We start from the raw sequence: 24,964 nt of genomic DNA, 5'->3' as shown, positions 1-24,964 counted from the left end.
ATTACACAAGTTAAAATACACTTTGTAATTTACATGTTATTAGAAATTACTAATTAGATTAAGTTATTTTATTTTAATATTATAATGTCATGTTACTCTTTTGAATCAAAAATATTTTGAATCTTATACATAAAAATAGGTTCATGCGATTCCCTTGAAAACAAATTATCGAAGACGGATCAAAAAGATTATATGTTTCCATCTATACATTTGACTTAACAATATTATGAACGAGCAGGTAAGTAGGCAGGTATAATTATTATGTAATACGTATATACAATCTGTACCTATTCAAATTTACGAATATTTTATATACAGAACAGGTACTATTCATTACTAGAAAGGCACATCTGCTAGTTGCTCTAACAGTGATACCTATGCATTAAATCGTAATATAATAGCCGGTTGCAAATTGTGAAAACGCAATGAAAAATCGAATCAAATGCGCGGTGTGCATTGCGTGTACCAAATCATAAACAGCGAGAGAAACGTTTGCAATCTTTATCGTTCTAAAATTGTAAACATGCGAGTAAACGAATTCATGCCTTGTATTTATTATCAGGTAGGCAATCCACCAGCGGTGGGTCGCGGACCCCGCAACGTGCATATTATACTATTTTGGTTACAGCAGTGTATTGGAGGGTATTGGAGGGTATACGCCGTATACCCGGATCCCCATTTTTGGATTTACGAGTATACCCTGAAGACAATTAGTCTTTTATGAGTATATACGCACGCTTCCAATTCATCATCAGCGACACCGGCCAATTCAGTCATATCACCAAACAAAAGTTGATAATAATAATATACAAATTAGTACAATAATATTTTATTATGACATTGCGTACCCTGTCCAAAAATAGCCTCGTACCCTTATGAAGTTCATTAAATTTTACACAGAGATTTTAAACAACAACAATCTCTGATTTTACACGACTTCGGGTTCTATTGGAAGACGATCGGGAACTGTCGAGCGTGTATGCAATTAATTTATAGCAGCGGTTCCCAAACTGTGTACCTACTAAGTTTCAAAAATATATTGTAAACCACTGCTTTATCGTGTATACCTATTACCTACACTGAATCGGTCGCGGTGTGCCGTGTATGGTTAATCTAATAGTTAAAAATAGATCCATAGTCAAAAAATCGTGTACGATTATTGATAATATATTATATACGTATGTACAGGGGCGTGCCTAGGAAGCGTGTTCAACCCCCCGAAAAATAAAAATAATTATTAATAAACGTTGACAGTAATACAATATATATATGAAGCTTGATCAGGTTAGGGCTGGACTTCTGGAGATAGAACCCCACCTCCCCCTAAAAAAATTTCTAGGCACGCCCCTGCGTATGTATAATTTTAAAATAAATGATAATTAAAAAAATAATAATTCATTAGGATTAGATACTGATACTTGGTACATAAACTTGTATTATATAATATATATATATAAGTTCAACTACTTTTAGGTGCGTATATACACATAAATTGATTTACCAATATACCACTAAGTCTATATGCATATGAATTATGAATAATATGTTTGATTTTTTGATTTTGATTTCGATTGCGCTGATGAGCAGTTAGGTAGGTGTGTAAATTATATGTGCGAAGATTCGATTTGATGCATGCTTTTAACTCATCTGCCTCAATAACTAATTTCTACTAATTATTTCTCCTATGACTAATAGCAACCATTTATAAACAAAAATGTCCTTCGTAATTCTCAAATCCCAGTTTGAGCACCTCTCCGGGTCGGTCCCTTAATTTACTCTTTTTTAAGTAACCTATTTTCCACATAGACGTCTAAGACTCTAAACTATCTCTGCGAACTCGACCCGTTTATCAAGAAAAACATACCTTCCTACCCCATATTTGTAATAATTACGTAGATAAAAATGGTCGTCATCTTAATCGCGAGGCATCCTACCCCCTCTTCTAAGGTCAAAGTACCATGACCAGTAGAGAATAGGCGGAGGGCGTGCAGCAAGTCACAGTGCCGAAATTTTATTTTTTATTTTTTTTTGTCTTTTTCCAACTGTCGAGTTTGACGCAGCGTCGCGTTCTCTTGCCGCCGCCGTGTGTTCTGTGAGCAGAAACCGCGTGTACGGACGGTGCACAACGATTTGAGATAAGTCGTCGTTCCATAGGGTCCACAATTTAAGACTTAATTTGACGATGGTCACAAGCCCCGAGATAGTTGAGGCCTGACGCGTTTCGCCGCTGTAGTGCGAAATATAAAGTACCGACATCAGACCACTGTCACCGTTGCAGAGTGGAGCCGGTCCGTCTTCCCGAGGTCAGGTCATATTGTTCGAAATATATTATAAACTTAATGTAAAAAACACATGTTTTGTTTTTAGAATTAGTTATTATTATTACTATCACCTTTATTATTTATTGTGCGCATAATATATTTTGCCCAGGCTTTTATGGTGATGAAGTGATTTACAATAATTTATCAAAACGTGCCGGATCGCGCTATGCATTTTGTCACCGATGTGTGAACATTTTATAGCTAAGGTGAAAGGGGTGTTTTACAATTGATAGTAGTCGAGGAAGGTTCCTACTATAGTAAATAGTAATATGACTGATATCATTTAAGAATTTACTTTACTATTGACAGTAGTTGAGAAAGTTTTTTACTTTAGTTATAATATTAATTTCATTTTGAAAAAAGTGATAGTTATAGCCAGTGATAGGTACACTTTAAATTTAAAAGGGTCAGGATCTCGATAAACAAATGAAGAATTATTCACTGGTCTGGTTGTATTATACATTCAAATATTCATTAAGATTATTACACAAAATCCATAATCAGCAGTCGTTAGTGACCAAACGTCGGGTGCCATAACATTGCACACTGCGGTTTCCGCAGAACAGAGCGAGACCATGGCCGAGTACGGTCGAGCTACCCGCTCCACTGTTGCCACCGGTGCAGCTAACACCAATTTCATTCAACAAAAATATCTTACATTGGAATTTGGCAACATCAGTATTTCTAGTGAAGCAATAAGTGACATTTGTAATGTAATATTCAAAAAAGGTAATTGCAAAAAATCTAAAAATAATTAAGTTATGGAATTGTATAATTCCAATTTAGCTTTGAGAAAATTATTAGATGGTTATTCAGATAGTAAGTTACACCTTCATAAAATTCTCCAAGACAATGCCCAAGTTGTAAAATTTTAAAAATGTATTGTAAAAAATATAAAAATCACCACCAACTATTTCAGCATTGTCAAGAGGTAAAATAAAACTAAATTTCTATTAGTCCTAATGAAATATCTCAAAAAGAAATTGTTATATCAGATGAAGCAATAGACTAAATGAGAGTATGGTAGTGTGTAAAATAATAAAATTGATTCTCGACAGTTCTCCTCAAAAAGGAAACCATAATACATCCGATACAATCGTAGGAGAGTTGGAAATTATCTGACAGGAAATGTTTATGAAATCTAAGGTTAATAGTTCTTTTCAAATAGTTAACGATTACTATAGTGCTATAGAAGAAATTAGTTATAATAAGAATATTGTTAGTATTAAAAGAACTTATGTTGATGAGGAAATGTTAGCCACCCCTAAGCGCAAATTAAATGTTTATTTGCTGGAGATTTATTTTCCCCAGAAAAAGGATTTAAATCTTTATCTGCCTATAATATACCAAAAGAGATCTGAAAGCATTGCCTAAGAACTCAAAGAAAGTATATCCCTTGAAAGTAAGGACTTTTAGGTAATATGTTACAAAAAGTGTAATTTTGTGGAAAGAAATCCAGTTTACTGGATGAAGAATTGAAGCAAATTGATAATAAGTAATTGCAAAGAAATCTTATTATTTCAAAAGAAATAAATGATTTGTTACTTGAAAAATTTGAAACTGTAAATATCTCTTGTGTACTGACAATCAAAAATAAAAATATTACCAATGAAAGTTTAACATGTAAAGGTTTATGTCGGCATGAATTTTGTTAACAGTTTTCACTTGTGGCGGAGAACACATTGCTAAATCGACTGATGGTTTGGCACAAATAACAGTTCTGAATAACAGCCACAATTACAGCCACTATGGTAAACTGACTACATTAATGAAAGGAAAAAATCGACAAATACAAAAACAAATGTCAAACTATTGTCCACCGATGAGTTTAAAAGCATCTCCTAGTAAACTTAAGAATGGTAACTTGTAGAACATCAGGTTTGATCACGCATGCTATAAGGTGTCTCATGAGGAAAAGAGTCGTGATGATTGAGAGGCTGACTAGTGACGATAGGTTCAATATTCATTTATTGAAAGATAAATGTTCAAAGTTTAATCAGTACGTATCCGATAATCCAAAGGAGAACAATTTTGAAACTTATTTGTAAGTCAAGATCAAGTTAACGTTTTAAGAAAAATAAAATTTGTTACAATTTATATCAATGCGACTTGCGAGGTGATGAGAGAAGCTATAAGAGATTCAAGGCTATTAAAAACAGGAAAAATAAAATAAAAATTACTATTGTATTAAGCGGCCGTCACCATGTGCAATAAGAGGATAATTTTCAATGGCAGAATATCTGCTACAAACTGCTAGTGCGATAACAAATTGGCTGTTGGAGTATCGAAAATGATATGAACTACAGTGTGGTACAAAGTTCATGACACACGTTGTCAGTGACATTTCAACAGCAATATTAAAAGGGTTTGTGAGAGCATTTAACGAATGTAACGAGATCATGGAATATTTGAATAAATGTTAAGAGTTCATGCATGAGGGGAAAATGTTTAATTTCAACACACTAATAAGTCTTTGTTGTTGTCATTTAACCAAAAACATCTACAAAGGAAATGAAAAGAAGATAACCAATGGGTCTTTAGAGTGCTAGGCAACTGTGTGTATATTGGCAGCTTTCAACATAACCGCCACAGAATGTCTGGGCAAATGGTTCACTGCAGTTGCAATGGAATTGTTTTCACCCTGCAAGACTAGATGTGGATGATGCCATGAAGACCTTGAGCTGCTCAGCCATGAAAATCCAAGTAGTCTAGTTGATGATCTAATCACGGAACAAAAAAAATGTTACATTAGAATATTAGATGAACAAATAAGAGATGTTAAAATGTTTTACCAATATAAAAATTCCAAGTTCTTGTCTTGGTTAGAAAATATAGTCGTTCGGGTAAAAGAAACATTAAAAATGTGTTCTAGCTTTGAACAAAATCCATTGTATTAGCGTTGAATTTCACAATGATATCATGAGGTCTATCATTCCGGTGATTCTAATGTGGACAGGTGTCATGTGATTCAGAGTATTTGGGTCAACAGACAGAGGAAGCAATGCTCCAGCAGTGAGTTGATTTGGAGATTAAAAGACAAACAAACAATGCATATGAAATGTGGAAAATTTATTTGATCATCTGACGACAATGAAGAAAAATAATGCAGGGACCAAAAAAGAAAAAAACAGGATTCTATTTCCAGGGTGATTAAAAAGCAGCTTCAAAGCAACTAAAGGCATGGATGGTTATGAACCATTTGTTACCAATTAAAAAGGTAAAAGATTATGTTAATTGTGTGACACCAAATGCACCAAATGTGAACATTTTCTCATTTGATTCCATAAAATCTGATGACAAAATTGTAACTCCAAATAAGACATCATCAGAATATTTTCTTTCTATAATAAGTTATAAATCTCCAGTAGATGGTCTACAGTGCAAAATAGATGTACCTATATGAAAATAAATTACCAAAGGATACAAATTATTATGGCTCAATTTTGAAGGAAAACCAAAACCAATTGGATTATGTAGTTGGCATTTATAATCGTGTTAAAAGACATAACTCAATGCCATGAGTTATTATTTGGTGGCTTTGACACACTTTCAATGTATACACCTGAAAGTATAAAAAAATGTAGTTGAGTAACTTTGTTATTGATATAGCACTGGGTGTAATAAGACAGACATATTGTGAGTTTAAAAATAAATTAAAAATATTAAGCTGATATGTATCGGGTCATTTAAATAATGATCCTTCGAAAAGATTTTCAAATTTGGAAACTATAATTGTTCCAAAAGAAAATTTACTTGTAATGCTATTAAATGTAAATGAAAACCACTGCGTTATTACATTTGTAGAGTTTGGAAATCAAATTCTATTTATTTCATCCATTTGAAACTACGGAATATAATATTAAAAGTAGACATAATTTTGTGACTATTCTTAGTGAACCAAAAATAAAACATGTGTATGGAAAGATATGAAAAGTATGACCAAGAGATTAATTTTCATATGTTTACTGATTATCCTAAACAAACAGTTGGATATAACAGCGGAGTTTTTGTTGTACTATGCAGTGTATGATGAAAAATAAGATTGAAAACGTTAAATTCAATCAAGATTTCAGCCCAATGGTAAATAGAGAAGTAAGTGTTGAAAAGATCTTTTGTTAAAAAAAGTTGATTTCATGAGTGTTATTTGTTTGTACATATTAGTTGTTTTGTACCCCATAATTAAAGAAATGAGAGTGGAGTAGGCCTATGTTGGGAAACCACTATAAATAAAAACGCGCCAAAAAACAGTACCTCCAATTTTGTTAAATACAATTGCTAAGGTGGCGTGGAAATCTGTTAAATTGTAATACTTCTGAATATGCTAGTATATTATGTCAAATTTCTTTAACTGTGTACATACAAGTTGTGTATATTTTGTACACAAGATTTACCTTGTCATCTAATCTAAAATTTAAAAAAATAAAATATTATGTATAATATAATAAAGACTTAAAAATAAAATAATATTATATAGAACTAACTATGACACTTACTAAGTATATTTTTTTACTTCACAGTTTTGCCCAAAAAAGGACAGCCAACAGAATAGTCATATCTTTTGGATAATAATTGTGAGGTCCAACTAATGCATAATGACAAGGATTGGTAAACATCAAAATCCTTCAGCAACCCAGTGGTTGTTCAATTAGGTACCTAAAAATTTTAATTCATGATAAATAAACACTTAAATTCAATATTACAATAACTATTTGCCGATACCTTCAGTGGTAATCTGTAACATTATCAAAATAGATTTCATTATTTCCTTCTTCATTGTTTTTACATTTCTTGGTATAATACAGCTTCCATTTTGAACCATACGATTGCATAATAGCATATATTAGACCTTATATCCTTATTTGTGTACATAAAAATCAAAAGATCATTTTTACATTTCACAAATACAGGAAAAATGTCATATATTAATGGAACTTGTGCAATTATACGACTTTATGGCGAATTAGTTAACATTAATATTCCTTAAACAATCTTATAAATAAAATATCAATTTCCTATATAGATAATGGATAAATCATAATTTAAGATTACCTTTAGTGTTATTCTTATAATTCTACTTAGTGTTTTCTTTATTAAACTTCTGTAGCAAGGTTGTATGGATTAAAGTTAATATTTAGAAAACCAATAGGTAAATCATTGTGTGTTGCACTTGGTTGTATACCACAAATTTTTAATTTTATATGGTGATATTAAAACAGTTTTACATCCACGGATAACCTTCTTTCAAACTGATCTAGGGCCGTTTTTAACGTCCTTATATAAATGTAGCAACTTTTTATGGTATTTTAGAAATTCAGTAGCAAGAAAAAAGAACTAAATTGAAAGTAACGATTAATGTCATAATTAAATAAACAAATATTTGGTCATGGACTAATGCCAGTAAAGCGTATGTAACAAATTTATAATAAATTTGAAATTATTTATTAACAGTAAGTCGAAAATTAGAACAAATGATCATTATCAAAATACAGAATTAGATAGCGACATCGAGTATTATTGCGATAACCCCGTTATCAAAGTATACTGATTGAAGAACCATTGAACAGTGTAGCCACAATAGATTGGGATAAAGTGTTATTCAAATTCTTCGCAATTCATGTATGAAACCCACCAATTTTAAGTTTTAAAAAACTTAAACTTCAGTCTAAGCAAAGTAAAATGTATTTTTCTTATTATCCTAGTCTTCCTTAGACCTCATTATTATAATCTGACTTAATCTAAATGCATTATGAATGTAGTTGCATTGTGCCTATTATTTAAGTATTTAACTATACTCGTAGAAATTAAAAAAAAATAATGAGTCCTTGAGATTTTAATATTATAACTAATAAATATAAATAGGATAGTATGTAAACGTTTTATTTTGTTATTATTGATGAATTTGCTTAGTTGAACAATTGCTAAACATCAAATTAGTAACTTAATAGCAATTTCAACGTTACTAAAAGAACTACGTATTGAATTTGTTTGGATAATTTTCACAACACAGTACAAACTATGCATTTAAATTTTAAATTCTTGGATATAAAACTGCATAATATGTCATAATTTCATAAATTACATCATACTATTTATGTACAAACATAACTATATATTTTCATTTATATTTATATATGTAGGTATAGCCGGGATTAAGTGATTTTAGAATGAAATACAATAAGATACAATAGTTTAATTTTCAAACTTATTACTTACTATTATAATAATTAAAATATTTTAAAAATCAATCACTAATAATTTTTTTTTTTATTCAAAATTAATTTTAAATAAATGATATGTTTACTGAGAGTAACTTCATTACCTTTCTATAAGATATGTGATTTTCAAAGTGTAGTCATCAATATTAATAATTTATAAAAATGGCTCAAGTATAATAAATACTAGATCCAATTTTATGTCTATATTATATTTATGTAGAACCAGTTTTAAGGACTATTGTCCATAATACAAACATTTTAATAACTAAGAAACTACTCATTTGAATTTTGAATGTGATAGGTACATCAAATTTTCAAAAAAATGATCCACTAATTAATTTACAGTATAAGAGAGGGGTTCTCATTTGAAAAAAAAAACAGAAGTTTGTATCATCATAGGACACTTCCTACAATGAGTAGTATAAAAAATTCAAGAATTTGAAAATATGGTATTTGAGTATATTTAAAAATTCAAAGTTAGAATTTGAATACATTCATTAAAGGAAAAAATGGAGGTAGAGCAGCATTGCTTGGCGAATCGCTCTTTATAGTATTATATTGAGTATTTATACAAAATATAGTATTGAGCAGTAGGTACCCTTTTATTTAAATACAATTTGTATAAAGTACAGTTCTATATTAATTAAACAATTATAGTAAATTTGTATAACAATGCATTATAAAAATATATTAATTAAAGTAAATTTATTTTATATGAGTGAGCTTGATAGATGTATAAATCAGTGTATAGAATGTACGTATTATATAGTATAATTTATAACATATTGAAGCTAAATAAGTTTGTAAAATAAATATCAACAAACTGTAAGTACATGGTTTACAATTTCATTTATAAAATCATTGCAATCATTAAATTTGTTGTTTTCAACAACCCAGTCCCATTCTAAATGGTCATCCAAATCACATTCCGATGTTGCATTGTCTACTCCTAAAAATCAATTATAAAAATTACAAAAATAATTATTTATTTTCTTTTAACAAAATAGATACTTAGATATCTATTTTATATTTAGCCTATGTGGCTATGTACCTAAGTACCTAATTATTAATTATACAGGCATAGATATAATAGTTTTACTCAAATAAAATCTCTAAGATTTTATAATTTTACTTAACTTATTATAAATAGTAATAACTATTATCATTAATTATTATAAAAAGTTTAATAAAAATAAGAACCATAGGTAGGTGCCAAAATGGAGTTTTTAATCAGTTCAAAATGTAAAATAAAGAACCACAGTGTTTACTGTTTTTAGTTTACTCTATTTATTTATAGAAATACATGATTAAGCTATAATCCAAGTCCCAAATAGAAATTAATCATTTTGGTACCAACACATTTGTTATAGATTGCATATTTGCTTTTCAAATGCTATCACAACTGTTTTGGTTGCATGTACTATTAAATATTAATATTTGATCCAAGTATTCCTTTTCAACTATTATTAATATGTAGGTAATATAATATTATGAAGTGGCACCTACATTACTTAATGTGCATTTAATTAGGTGTACGAAATCATGAATTTAATTTATTTTACCCAAATAATTTATTATAAATTAAACATTTTTAAACAACAATGATGAAACCAACAATTGTACCATACTATAAATGGATATCACAATACTTTATTATATTACCTGCATAGGTTGATATTTTAAAATACTTAATAAAATCATTATTCCTATTTAATATTTACCAAAGAATTATAGGGGGGTTATAGTATTAACTATAGTATCTACCATTTTAGTGGATTTAGCAGTTTAAATGTTTGATTACACTATCATACACAATACATGTACATAAAAGTACATAATAGCAAACCCTAATACATACATACGTGTATTCACTTAATGTATGTTGTATGTAAATCATATCAAACAAATCTAAAGTATAAAAATAAATCAAATAAGTGTTCTAAGAATTTAGCAGTGTTAAAATAATAACACTCATTTTTGGATGTGTAATAATTTAATGATATTTTTATATATAATTAATGAATTTTGCAGTAGAAAGCTGATTTATGTCAGAGGTTGTCAAGGTACAAACAAAATTGTAACGAAACAATGCATACAGAGTGTAACAGGAAGACCTGACAAATGAAATAACTTGTTCTATCTAAACAATATAAAAAAATTTTTTTTTACAATTTATTTATTTGTGCGCTTCATGTATAAATAATTTATTATATTTTCTACACACAATAGTAATTTAAAATGCAATTTTTTTTGGCAAAATTAATTTAACTACTGTAGTACAATGCATAATAGTATAATAAATTACTTAAACCACAATAATATCATAGAATATACTTAGTAAAATTATTGGTTGACAGATTGTCTTTGCTCAGAATTGTTTTTCGTATACAATGATTTTATATCATTGTATTCAAATTTAATAAATCCATTACAGTGACTCCCTAGACACCTAATGAACAGCAGTGTGTTACCCACTGACCAGCCTTTTTTATTTTTAGTATTAAAAAATTAAAATAAAAAATTTTATATTAAACATGTAATGCAAGCCGTAAATGATAAAAAAAAAATTTTAAATTATTGATGAAAACAAGTTATTTTATTTGTCAGGTCTTCCTGTTACACCCTGTAAGTAAAACAAAAATTGAGTTCTTTGAATTCTTTATTTGCGTAAATATAATATATTTTTTAAAAAGTTGAGAAATATGTATACTGTATAGTTACGGATTGGCCACGGCCGTGAGTTATAACATTTTTATTCAAATATTTATAGCTCAATTTTTTTGTCCAGGTAATCAGCGTTTTACTGTAATAATAGTACTATTATACCAACATATCATTACAACTATTAATTATCATTCGGAAAGAATTTAAACTGGAGATTTTTCTAAAGACAACTACTGTGTAAGTACCCTGTATAAAGTTCCATCCTCTTTCTTTTCTTGTACATTCATCTGCAGTGATTCTAATCAGTTTTAAATTATCATAATTTGATTTGAACCATGCGATATCAGTCTTTCTTCTAGCATCACTCACAATCCATATATCTTTAGAATGGTCTAAAATATTATAGGTACATATTATTTTAAGAAAATACTATTATCTATATTATAGACGATTTATGTTATGTAAATATACTAACTTTGATCATACATATCTATTGCCATACGACAAAAATAACCATTATCATTTGAACGTACATTTTCACTCCATTCAATCATTGACTTTCTGTGTTGTTCCTTCATTTCACCATCACTGAGAAGTTCATCCAATTTAAGTGATTTAGTTTGGGCCCAGTGCTTTTTTATGGGACCCGAAAGACGAATTATCACACATTTTTCTGATCCAATTCTATAATTGTTAAGTTTATAAATTGATTACCATAAACATAAAATGAATAGTATAATTTTATTCTATAAACAACATTTAACAACATTTTGTATGGAACTTTTATTATTTTGTTAAGTTATAAATTACCTATTTATAAATAAAAAATTGTTTAAAGTTCTTATGATTATTTTACAAATAATTAAGTTTTTCTAAAATTTGATTAACAATAGTTTCTACTTCCGCCATTGCACCAATACCATGATCACCACACATTAATGTCTTAACAATTGGGGGAATTAGACAATATCCCCATGACACCAACTTATCCACTTGATCTTTAGTTACTGGATGATTCCACATTTGAGTATTCATTGATGGACAAAACAATACTGGCTTTGAAACATTCCAAGCTCTAACAACGCATGTTAATAAGTTGTCACATATTCCTGTACTCACTTTAGCCATGGTATTAGCACTCAAAGGAGCAAGCACTAATAAGTCTGCTTTTTTTGAAAGTTCTATATGCAAAACAGGATCTCCACGAGTTGTCCAGGCATCCCATTCATTTTGATCAGTGTAAATATCAATTTTGAAATCCTTTCTAATTTTATCAACATCTAAAAAATGTTTACTAGGTTCTGTGACGACTAATGTTGTGCTAATGTTCTTTTGAACAAGTTGAGAAATAATATCTGGTATTTTGATTGCAGCAACACTTGCACTGCAAGCAATCAGAACATGTGGCATGATTATTGAGTTGTATTAGGTACTGTCGTTGGTATTTTTGACGTCAGCCAATCCAAGTTTAGTCCATTCTTCTTTAGCCATCAAATCGTTTTGCATACGGCAATCCAAATAATCTTTGGCCTCTTGACGACACTGTGAGTTGTCTCCGCTGTTCACACTCAAACAAAACATATATTTGTAAGCAGTTTTTTTACACTGGCCTTGGTGATCTAACGGAAAACTGCCCTTTTCAGGAGGTGTAGGTTGAAAACTTTTTTGGCCAAAAGTTGCAGAAGACATGTGGAAATACAATAATTATTTAACAATAACAAATGTGATTTGTAGAATAATACAATTTTTTAACAATGAAATAACCTTAGTGATTTTAGGTAATATATAAACATACAACAGTAGAGTACACAATAAAATGAACTATTAGTACTTTGACCAGCTATATAGTAGATGCACTTCACAAATAAATTGTTAATAGTTAATACCTACTTCATCACCTATCAGTAATTTATACATCCAGTTGTTCAAGGAATGAATAAATAAATGTGATAAGAACAATATTATGATAATGGTATCTACTATCTTACTTTTTCAACTTTTCACAAACTTCATACTATAATTATAGGTAGTATATACTACACAAATAATATAATATATACACTCTGATGAAACTTTATTATGAAATCAAAAGTAAAGTTCAATTTGTTTCCCATTGGTTGTAGAAGTTTAAGATTAGGTATTTAATATGATAGGAGTACAGATTGGGCCTTAAACAATGACTACATTTAAATTTAATATATTTAAACAATTATTATAATTAGTAATAAAACAGTCTAAGTGCATTATATTTTATTATACAAAGGTATATCGTAACTACTTTCAATTCGTACAGTATAATATCTAGGTTGCGATTACATTACACGTCTTCCCATTTCCTGAACTTCTTTTCTATTATCAATATTTTGTGTTATAAATACAGAGTTGATCCGAAGCATTGTAATTTCTTTTCGTATAAAGTTGATCCTCATGTATTGCTTACGTTTGATACGTTCGAAGTTAGTTCTAGTGTGAGACAGGTCTTTATCGACCACCGTAGCGGTGACTTGCACAGTGTCAGGGTCCAAAACGGGCCTGCCGATCAGCGTAAAGTCTTTGCCACCAACCAACAGCACTTTTTGCAACTTGATGCGATCTCCGACATTTGGAGGCCAGTAACCGTCTATTAGCACCAGGTCGTTGTCGGTGACTTTGAACTGCTTACCACATATATGTACAACAGCAAACAATCGGTTATTGTTTTTTACAGCTTCGTTGACGGTTTGTATTACACTGTCGGAAAACGTTTTGTGTGCAATCGTATTGTCCACAACATATTCCTGACTGATTGGTACTGAAAACGACCGTACGTTTTGACTCGATGCAGCAGCAACAGCTATTCGGTTAGTGGACACGGTTTGAACGGTTTTGCTCGCAAGATTCAGTAATTTATTGCACAACATTATAGGTAGCTGTCCAAGATGTTTAGACACAAGTAAATTTAGTAACAGATAAGACTAACAGAGTAATTAATTACATGTATAATAAATACTATAATATCAAACTAGACATAATACTATAGCTCATTTTTATGAAATAATAATTGTGTTTGAAGACAATCAAGACTAAGGTTTAAATATTGGGAACTTAAATTTACAAATTTCAACATAACCTCACAAATCGAGAATGTATTATCGTATTATCAAGACGATAAGAATATTATTATTATGTATTATTTGAAAAATAAATTTAAAAATCTTATTGGTAAACACGAATAAAATATTATGTTAAGTAAGGGCGTGGAGTTCAAAGAGTAATTTTAATATTGTTATATTAATTTATAAGAAATACAATTCAATAACAGTACATAAGTGGACATTGTGGTGGCTAAACTGTCGACATGTTGTCGTGGTGAGTTGTTGCTGCAGGACTGCGGGAGGGACCGATATGATCAATCATTATAATAAGTAATAACAACATCTCAACAATAATACCTATTCGAATATTCAATGTTTTCTGATGAATTTATGTACAAAATCCAAATTTGTCATAACATTGAAATCGCTTAATTAACCTAATGTTCATTAAATATTTTTCTCGAACGGTGAGACATCGAGACGTGATCTTACAGGTTTTTATTTTATTACATTTTACGTCGTCAAATCGAACGCGATAAGGTACGTCCCAGTATCACACATTTGACGACGAGTAATCAGTTGAGGTAGGCTGTTAATGTCATCACTCATCGACTAGTAATACTATATAATCGTGCGTCACCTTTTGTGGATGGCGTCCGTTATGTAATCCTTTCCGCATTTCCGCTTGCCGCTGAACACGTACACGGCCTTGGGTCGCTGACGCTCGGACACTGCAGCTCCAGACATAATCTACCTACCTGGCTACGTAATATCACTGTTTCGACGGTGACGAGTGACGACTACTAAACGGTCTACGGCCAGACGACCAACAGTCCCAAGCCCAACACCTGAGCAGTGAACGGTTAGCGCGTGACTCGTCGCGCGTCGGCCGCCAATGGTTCTTATAACGGCTTCATAACTAAGCGCAGAACAGCGCTGAACGGCACCGAACGCGATAATAATATTATAATTACCCATTTATTAACATTATATTACGCTTAATGTTTATAAATTATAATGATTAATAGTAATATTATATTGTAGATCGAACACTTTTCAAATAAATTATAATAGTTGATGTACCTACGCGTGTTGACGCTTCCCATGTCGAACGATTCATTGAATTATTTTAACCTCTAAACCGTTGAGGTGAAACTTGTTGATCGTAGTTTTGAGCCCATCGTGCTATTCATAGATATTTTATTATTCTTGCTAGTTGCGTACCTAGTACCTACCAATAATATAAATAATATGATGTTTTTTTTTTATACCTTAGTAGGCAGTTAATGCATCTATAAGTCATAGCCGGTACCTACATAGATTATTTCACAATAGGTAGGTACCTACTGATGGAAATGCGCTAAATTTGGGTAAATTAATCATTATCCTATTGATTTTATAACGATTATTATGATAAATAATACCTAATATGTTGTGATAAATAAAACATAATATAATTATAATAATTGTACGTACTTACTACGTTATATTAATCGTTAATGCAGCAAATCAAAATATATTGCTGCAATAATACACTATGAAATGAATAGATACAAAAAGCGAGTTTCTAATGTTAATTTATGTCATCTATGATGTTATACACATAATTACTGAACAGGAATCAAAGGTGTAGAAGTGCATGCCCGAAGATAGGGGTATAAAATAAACCAAATAAGGGTGCCCGATACATTTCCACTTCGGTAAACTGTATAATTTTACATCTTAGAATTATTTTTACGTTACTTTGCATGATTTTTGAAATTGTATTTATTTCAATAAATTTATTTTAAATTTACAAGTACAAATTATTGTTTGGATAGTTTTTGACCAACTGAGCACTCAGCATTAAGTACATTATATTATTATAATAATTTCGATCATTATTACAGATTAGATCAAATTATATAAAATGTAAAGGTAAAGATAGCCAACAGCCGATTAACATATAAAATTACGTTCAATATTATTTTGTTTTGTTTATATTACAAATTATCCAACGAATTCCAATACATTATATTATCTTAGAATTGTCCGTCACTTGTACTGAAAAGTGCTGCTGTAAGCTTCTTAATTATTATCACCCTATTATTTAACACTATTTGCTGACTTCGAAGAACGACTTCGGGACTTCTTAATAGACATTTTAAAGTACTCTTCGGATTTTTAGAAAATCCATTGTTTGTCAATGACATTGAATTAAATGAAGACCTACTGAATGTTACATACTTATTAAATGTCCTATTTCACATCATATTGTAACAAATGAGGTGAATCTCGAAATAGATCTCTCAGAGTTACCTATTAGAAGAAGTAGTTCTTCAAAGTTTAAAAACAACTGTCACTCTTTTTCGGAATTTTGGAAGCATGTTTCTATGTTAAACACCCACATATTAGGAACTGAGGTAAAATTATTATTTAATATAAAATTCTTGAATGACATATTCACGTAAATTGCGTTATACAACGAAACTATGGAATTCCAAAAATCGTTTACATTTAACTGATATAATCTTACATTCTCCCAAAGTACGTAGAATTGTTCCTACACTAATGCAACTAGATCTTAAGATTCTCAGAAAAAAAAATAGACACAAAGATATACTTCAACGAACATTTTTTTAAACGTATTCAGAAATATATAATTTATGTACTCTTATTTATTTATATTTAACTATACATATTTTGTTCATTTATCTATGTAATAAAATAATTTATTACATATTTGAATACATGTATACCAACCATAAAATTAAAACTCATAGTAATAAGTAAGTATATTTTGATTTTTGTAAATAAGACGTGAGCCTCAAGTTAGACGGGACCACCCCTGCTACTTTATAGTATGGATAGTAGTATCTTTATTCTTATATTAAATTAAAAAGAAAAAACCCGAAATTAACTAAATTACTCAGTGTAAACCAATATGAACAAGAACAATAGGTGGAAAGGATATCACTAAGACACAACATGAAATATAGGCGTGGGAAACCCTTCATCAGCTGAGAGCAAAGGTAACTAGAACAAAAAAGCACAATGGGGAATAAAAAAGAAAACAAATTGACTGGAATGTCCAATGATGGATAGATATGTTATCCAACCAAAATCCAATCACCCATATATGATATATCTAATAGAAAATATCAACGTTGAATAAATTGTTATATAGCACACTACACAGTTCACAGTGCACACCTATACCAAACTTTTATATTAATAATTATTATTCATTTAAATGTTTTATGCTATAAATCTTTAAATGTATTTGAGAGCACATACAATTTTGACAATGGGGTATGTTGTAACATCAATGAAATCATATTGCAATTTGGCATATCTCAATAATAAATAAACAAACAAAAATGGGGATATTTCAATTAGCTCATTTAAATAGTGACCCAAATCATGAAAACAGATTAAAAAACAAATCTTTAGCTCCACAAACGCCTTTTCAAAAGATAGTATTGAATAAGCAAAAAAATATTTGACTTTCATGCGCTAATATGAAATTCCCGTGTGTGGCATTCTGCGTAACAAGTAACAACCTATATGGGTTGAAAAACAAAGCTGTAAATATTCCCTAAATTTCAAGAAATATGAAGTATGCAAAATGTGGAACTAATTGTTTCAGTTTATAACACTATAAGCCCTATCCAAATGTATGTTTTATATTATAAATATATTGAAAATTACCATTTACTTATTAAATACATTTTTAATTACCACTACCATTTTTATTTTTTTGAAATTATTGTACATGATTACTATTATTTTAAAAGCACTATAAAACTAAAAACACAATTAATAGTATGCTGTCATGTTGTAACTTGTGGCATAATGTTCACAGAGGTACTGACATAGTCAAGACATACTGTACAATATTATTTTACCTAAACATACATTTCAAATTTTTTTTTTGGTTTTTCAAATAAGACATTCAATTTAATATAATATTATTATTGTTTATAAATAAACATTTAAAATAAAACATTAATAGTAAGTAAGACTAAGAATCATTATACAAAATAATTATTATATATGTCCTAATAATTATTAGTCCTATAATGTCAATATTGACAATTTTAATACATTCTTCTGCACAGTAATGCCCCTATTTTGCCTATACAATACGCCTAGTAACAAATTCTGAAAAAGAAAATTAGTAATATATTATTCTAATAACTGACGAAATATTTTTTGTAGAAATCTGAAAACATCAAGAAGATGATTTATTTATTGTTAAATTTATCAATTATTTTTGTTTGCACTATTATATTAACTTACATGATAAGTAAGTTGCATTCTATACATTTTCTATTAACTTTGGCAATTACAATAATTTTAACAACGATAGGTACGTTGAATACGTTCAATAACCTATACCATTATTATTATATTATGTTTCCCGAACGTCAGTTACAGAATCACCCAATCTCAATCCAAATTCTTCTGTATACCTATATAGAGAAAATTCAATTCTTATGGTAATATGGTATTCCATATAACGTGCAAGAACCCTTACAATACATAAGTTGTTTTCACGAGCGTTCTTTATGCAATGTTGACAACGTGTACCATCTAAAATCTTCTCTTCTATTATAATATAGGGTGTATGTTTTTTTTTTCATTCACACCGAAAATTTGCATAAATTATCCGAAGCAAAATTATAGCACAATATACCTTATACCTTATTTACCTTTGTAATTTGTGCATACATCTCTAAAATGCTTTCGTGCATGTGTTTTTTTTTTAATACCTACTCTTAAATTATTATTTAACTTATTTTTCAAAATGCAATGATTGTAAATAAATATAATAGTTGTTATCCACTAAATTATATTTCATTAAAATAGGTACCAAACAAATATTGTGTTTAGTTTAATTGTAATATTATGTCATTGAAGCTAATTCACTAAACATAAATAAACCGATGTCGATCTATTTTAAAGTGAAAACAATTGCTCATGAACAATGAGTTATGACTTGTGAATGTTATGTTTTAGTAATATAATATTATACTAATAGTTTCACAGCAGAATATAGGTGCGCAAGTACTCAGTATAATGGTTCATTCACACTCGCCTACGTACTTGGACTTAGAAACTCATAATCTATACTTACCCTAAAGATGGGTGTACGGTATCTGCACCCAATTTTGTACTCACCCACGTTAATGGATGACACATTGTCTTTCTGACCAAAGGGCATTATTGAAGGGATTTTGCGATACATGAAATACTTATCCATCTCTTTAGTTGCAAGTTACTTTTTCGGCCATCTGTGATCTTCAGTGGCAAGGTATAATACGACAAGCATTTACTATTAAGTGATCAACTGACCGTACAAAACCATAAAATACGTGCCACTTTACCATGACGTGACAAAATAATGATAGCCAGTGTATTTGTACCTTTCGAGTTTCGTTAATGGCGTGTACTTATTTGAGGAATATCGGTTTCTGCAGTCTTTGAACGTGCCATTATTTATTATATTTTAAGTACATCCTATAATTTAATATATAAAGAATCGCATTTAGTAATTTTATATTACATTTGTTTTTCCGTTTTATTCTTTTTACCTATATGCTACAGCGTAAGAAATATTACGTACTTATCGCACGATTATTCATACTTTGTTGGAGAAGTTTAATTATTAGTTTCCATAATTCCTATTTGATGAAATATTATAACACACTTAAGTAAGAAAATTAATGCCTTATGTAGTTATCATAGTGACTGCACTGTCCCAGCAATCGGTATCTATAATTTACTCGTTTTATGTCTCATATATTATCATTAGATTTCAAGCATAGTCATGCTTATAATAAATCATCATAATGTTACACAATATTACACATTGTACCTATGTAGGCATAATATGGCTATGTGACATATTATATAGATAGGTAATAGCTTATAATTGATCGATAATTAATAATTTTTGTCATATATACATTTCTGTAAGACGTGCATTGTATTTTATGAGTGTAATTTTGATAAATTCTATTTATTTTATTAGGTGCACTATTTAAAATAAAATAATTTAAAAATACATTTATGTTTTTATTACAATAGTGATCATGTCATAACATAAAAATAATTTATTATACATACTGTAGATATGTGCAGTATCAAATATGTGCTTATGTACCTACATAATAGTATATTTAAATTTTAGATTTTTTAAAAAAAATTTTGGTTGGTCTACACTCTACAGCAAAACTTCTTCAACCATTGTTGATGGCCGACCATCTCCTAGATTTTTTAGACAGGGGAAAGCCATATTTTAGATTAAGATGTATGAATATTTTGATCAAAATGTATTGATTAATATTGACACATTAAAACCACATTTGCCGAGATCTCTATAATATTTTTTGCAATTTTCATCATAAGTGACTTTTTTCTTAGATTTAAGGAAATTGTTTACATTGGTTATAGCCTTATAGGTATACAATATACTAAGAAAGTCAAAAATAATCTCTCTAATGTACTATTGTTTAAGTATAATATTTCATTAATTTTAATCATTTTTTAACAAAACTAGTTTTGAATACTACATCCGTAAAAGCACCTATATAAATATAGTACATATTATAGTGTAAGCGGGTCGGTATGGCGTCGTTTAAAATTTACCTACATCATACAATTTATATGTTATGCCGTTCTTGTAATCTATATAATATTTTAATCACGATTGAACGGAATAAATTCCTGAATTGGTGAAATATGTGAAGACATTTTTGAGGTTACATTATTTGTGTTTTAACTAACACTGCGCATTTTGTGGACAATAGTTGTTTGCCTCTGAAAGAACGCTGGGTATCCTTGCGTATCAGTTTAATATACCTACCTATTACACTTCATTAAATGCTTCGAACAAGAGCGAAAAATATCAAGTTTAAATGACTGCAGTTGGTGCCTAACACACAGTTATAAATATTTAAGTATCTATTCAATAACAGGGAACAAATTACTGTATATTACAAAAAGTATTTAGTATTATACTATTAATTATGGTAAAGTGATGTACCTATTACAGCAAATAGGAAGTATAATATAACAATATACTAAAGTTGTGGAATGTGCAGTTATATTTTGTACGACGACCTCGAGAACATTATAATAACTATACATTATGCATACATGATAATAGAAAAATTATTTTAAAAACGAGTGAATTCTGGTCAAGGATGACCAGATATGATATACAATTACTTATTTGCGAGCACCTAAGTTACGTTTGTAAATTAAATAATAATTTTATTTAAACACAACAATTTAATTTAAATTCATTAATTCTTAATCAGCATAAAGTATTTGTACTTAATTATTTTCAAAATTTACGTGATACCGGGAACTAAAAAAAATATGTATTATTTGCTTATAATAATAATATAATAATTTTTTTAATTAAAATATAATAGGCAGTAGGCACATGTAAATTAAATTAAATTACCAAAACATCTGTAACTGGTATTAAAATATCAAGCATAATATTTTATTTTAAGTATAACAATAATTATAACTTAAATTTATTGAGTATAATTTTTTTTTAATTCTATATAAAGTACTAGCTCCCCCCTTCCTGTGTTGCCCTTGCCAAGTATCTGTCACCTCTTATAATGTCAACTATATATTGTGATTTAAGCTTTGTACTATTCGTTGTTTAATATTCAGAGTAATGATGTTAAAAATTAAAAAAATTACATCGATTATTTTAAAATATGCTTTCTTAGCTCACACTTGCATGCTAGCTGGTACGAAGGTACTGTGGAAATTGCAAGTCTCATATGGTATCCTTTTTAAGGATTCACGTTGATCAGTCATAGTCAGTCAGTCAGGACACCTTTCATCATATTATATTGGTAGGCGAAAAAAAAGTCTACAGAAAAAAAATTAAATATAAATGTGAACACATGTACTATACTCCTAATCAGGAATTGTTAATTCATAAATTATTACAGCTAATATTGGCAATTTTATATGCGGATACTCAATCAATAATAAAGTTTTTTTTTACCTCTTTATTCAATGAAAAATTTCAAATATAAATAATCTTATGTCTGAATATGTCGTATGTTTAACTATTAATCATGTATAGGTACAATAGTCGAAAAATGAATGTTAAGAATAATATTTTTACTAAGTTCTATGATTTTGACCAAGTATAAAATACAGGTCTAAAATTTTATTCAATCATCAAATTAATAACTTTTGAATTTTTGTAACCAATTAATAGCAACCTTATAATAAACAAAAATATATTATTATTTAGTTTATTTTTTTACTGACAGATAGCACCACTATTGAATTTCGATGCTGATTTCCTTTTTTTCCAGTGAATTTTTCTAAAATTGTCTCTCATAGGAACTCTGTCCTGAAAATTACGAATACGTACAACAACCACAAAAAAAATCAGCCAAATCGGTCAAGCCATTTTGGGGTTCAACCAGTATTATTTTAAAATACCTATTGATTGATGATAATATATAATTATTTTTGTTGTGAAATAAATTAAATTGGTTTATTTTATTTCATATTTTTAAATGTTTTTTAAAAATTAAATTCATTATTTTATAAATTTCATAAGAATCTATAGTTTATGGGACAATTAATACTTCGTTTTTTATAAACGTCTTAGTTAGGTATATCCAGTGCCGCAACTAGAATTTTTGATTCCTAGGACAAAAGATTATTTAGGGGCCACTATTTAGCACCACTGCACCTGGGTTTAAATTAGTCAACAAATTTATTGGTGTCAGTTAGATAAAATTCAACAAACAAACATAATTTTTATCAAAAAGTATTTCATACATATACAATATACATTTTAGTAAAAAACAACACTTTTTAATAAATAGATTATTAATTTACTATGAATAAAAACACATGCAAGAATAAGTTCATTATAATATATTAGAATAAAGTAATACATTTTATAAAAAAAATATGATGTTGATATTTTAAACAAATTTCATCTTTCTTGCTTTCAAATTAGAAAAATATTTAATTAATTTGTCTGTTTTTAATTCTGAAGTCCGTTTTTGTTCTATATTGAGTATAGCAATGTTTGTAAGTCGATTTTGGCCACATGAATTTCTTAAACAATTTTTTATGATTTTTAATTTTGAGAATGATCTTTCAGCCGTTGCCACTGTAACTGGCACTGTTAAAAATATTGTACAAGCTACTAAAATTTCGGAGTAACTTGTTGCTATATCATTGGTAAGTAAAAAAGTGATCATTTCATTTATAGTTTTTTTATTTTTATTTTTTATTAATTCTTTTAATGATAAAATTTGACCGGTAAAATCTGAACTAATGTTATCTTTATATGTTTAAATAAAATCATATGACTCCTTTACAATATTTTCTTCTAGTAAGCATAAGAGATTGTTAGGATTAAGCAAATCAAATATAGTGCACACATTTTCCATTGCTTTAAAGCGAATATCAAGTAGCATTAAAACAGTATCTATAATGGGAAAGAATACTTTAATTTTACAGTTTTCTGTTGTTATGGTTAACCGTCTATCTACATCGACTTCATCAACATTTTTTTTGCGCATACTTCTGTCGAGGTTTAGTGTATGTAACAGGTAAGCTCCATCTTAAACACAAAGACTTGGCGTTATTTACTAAATCTTCGTTATTATTTCTCAATTAATTTATTAAATAATAAACATCTTTTAATCTGTCTCGTGCATTCTATAGATTCATATTTTGTTGTTGTAACATTTTTGACACCATGAAGCGGTCGTATATGTTTTCCCAAACACACAACATCAACATAAATTGAAAAGATTCCATTTTTTTTTTTATAAAGATTGAGCTTCACTTCGTTCGTCAGACTTCATACTAAGTAAACTTATGTTGGTCAATGATTTAAGTACATCAATATATCGTTGTTTTAGAGCTGAGACTGATTCGTGTCTAGCTTCCCATCGAGTTGGACATATTTTTTTCAATACTTTCCTTCTAATTTTGCAAGCAGTCTTCACTGAAAGCTAACGTGGCCCACCGGGGAGCGCTAGAACTAAAAAGTTAAAAATAGCTTGAACAGTGGCAAAGAAATTATTTGTTGATATACCGTATATCAAGGTAATGATTGTTCAAAACACATTTTGTCTATATATAAGTCTTATTTGTATAAGACTGATTATTGACGGATGTATGCAAATATGTCATTATGATGTACCTACCTACCTAATTTTATAGATTTAAATGTCGTGTCATGGTCACTAATTAGTCAATAGTATAAAAGCCATTCTTTATGTTTCTGTTTTTAAATATTTTATCTAATTTTTTATTAAGTAGTAAGATATTTTGTAATAACATATTTGTATTTCATATGCATTGCTATAAAATAATGATGACCTCACATACGTTGATGAAAACAATACAATTTTTATTGTATAGGTACATAATATTATGCATTTCATCGTCTTCGATCTCCGAGTAATAACAACGCGATTCTGAACATTCTAAATAACTAACCTACCTAATTATGTGATTCTGAATATTTTTAACGAACTGATCATACCTACTCGTTATACGTCCCATTATTGTGTTTAATTGCCCCACGGTGAGTTGCGTTTAAAAACCAGTCATTGATTCCTATCGACTATGTAATATATAACAATACATTACATTAATTTACTGTATGAATGTTTTTTTGTCAATACTCGAG

General features: G+C 29.1%; 4 protein-coding genes and 1 long non-coding RNA gene across 7 annotated transcripts; all 5 read right to left on the bottom strand.

Annotated features, from left to right (window-relative positions):
* Nucleotides 1-3,817: 3,817 nt before the first annotated feature.
* Nucleotides 3,818-8,076, bottom strand: LOC111030986. 3 transcript variants are annotated; one of them, XR_002604155.1, is made up of 6 exons: nucleotides 7,371-8,076; nucleotides 7,041-7,310; nucleotides 6,815-6,974; nucleotides 6,573-6,725; nucleotides 5,114-5,883; nucleotides 3,818-5,041 (listed from the first exon to the last, which is right to left on the bottom strand). It is a non-coding gene; the product is annotated as an uncharacterized LOC111030986 (long non-coding RNA). The 3 variants fall into 3 exon arrangements; XR_002604156.1 differs by having other exon boundaries at nucleotides 7,041-7,300; XR_002604154.1 differs by having other exon boundaries at nucleotides 7,041-7,175; nucleotides 7,371-8,073.
* Nucleotides 8,077-9,257: 1,181 nt separating this feature from the next.
* LOC111030972 (phosphomevalonate kinase) lies at nucleotides 9,258-15,195 on the bottom strand. The gene is made up of 4 exons (XM_022310726.1): nucleotides 14,915-15,195; nucleotides 11,676-11,884; nucleotides 11,446-11,592; nucleotides 9,258-9,485 (listed from the first exon to the last, which is right to left on the bottom strand). Exons 1-4 carry the CDS (start codon nucleotides 15,019-15,021, stop codon nucleotides 9,352-9,354), a joined length of 597 nt encoding a protein of 198 aa, XP_022166418.1. The 5' UTR covers nucleotides 15,022-15,195; the 3' UTR covers nucleotides 9,258-9,351.
* LOC111030974 (phosphopantothenoylcysteine decarboxylase) lies at nucleotides 12,032-12,632 on the bottom strand. Its single transcript, XM_022310728.1, has one exon. It carries the CDS (start codon nucleotides 12,608-12,610, stop codon nucleotides 12,053-12,055), a length of 558 nt encoding a protein of 185 aa, XP_022166420.1. The 5' UTR covers nucleotides 12,611-12,632; the 3' UTR covers nucleotides 12,032-12,052.
* On the bottom strand, nucleotides 12,616-13,088 carry LOC111030975 (cytochrome c oxidase assembly protein COX19). Its single transcript, XM_022310729.1, has one exon. It carries the CDS (start codon nucleotides 12,887-12,889, stop codon nucleotides 12,626-12,628), a length of 264 nt encoding a protein of 87 aa, XP_022166421.1. The 5' UTR covers nucleotides 12,890-13,088; the 3' UTR covers nucleotides 12,616-12,625.
* On the bottom strand, nucleotides 13,382-14,271 carry LOC111030973 (39S ribosomal protein L21, mitochondrial). Its single transcript, XM_022310727.1, has one exon. It carries the CDS (start codon nucleotides 14,098-14,100, stop codon nucleotides 13,513-13,515), a length of 588 nt encoding a protein of 195 aa, XP_022166419.1. The 5' UTR covers nucleotides 14,101-14,271; the 3' UTR covers nucleotides 13,382-13,512.
* Nucleotides 15,196-24,964: the final 9,769 nt, after the last annotated feature.

This window comes from Myzus persicae, unplaced genomic scaffold (assembly GCF_001856785.1).
Source record: "Myzus persicae strain clone G006 unplaced genomic scaffold, MPER_G0061.0, whole genome shotgun sequence".
Taxonomy (NCBI): Eukaryota; Metazoa; Arthropoda; class Insecta; order Hemiptera; family Aphididae; genus Myzus; species Myzus persicae.
The sequence above is the reverse complement of the archived record's forward strand: the minus strand, read 5'-3'. Positions and strand labels throughout refer to the sequence as shown.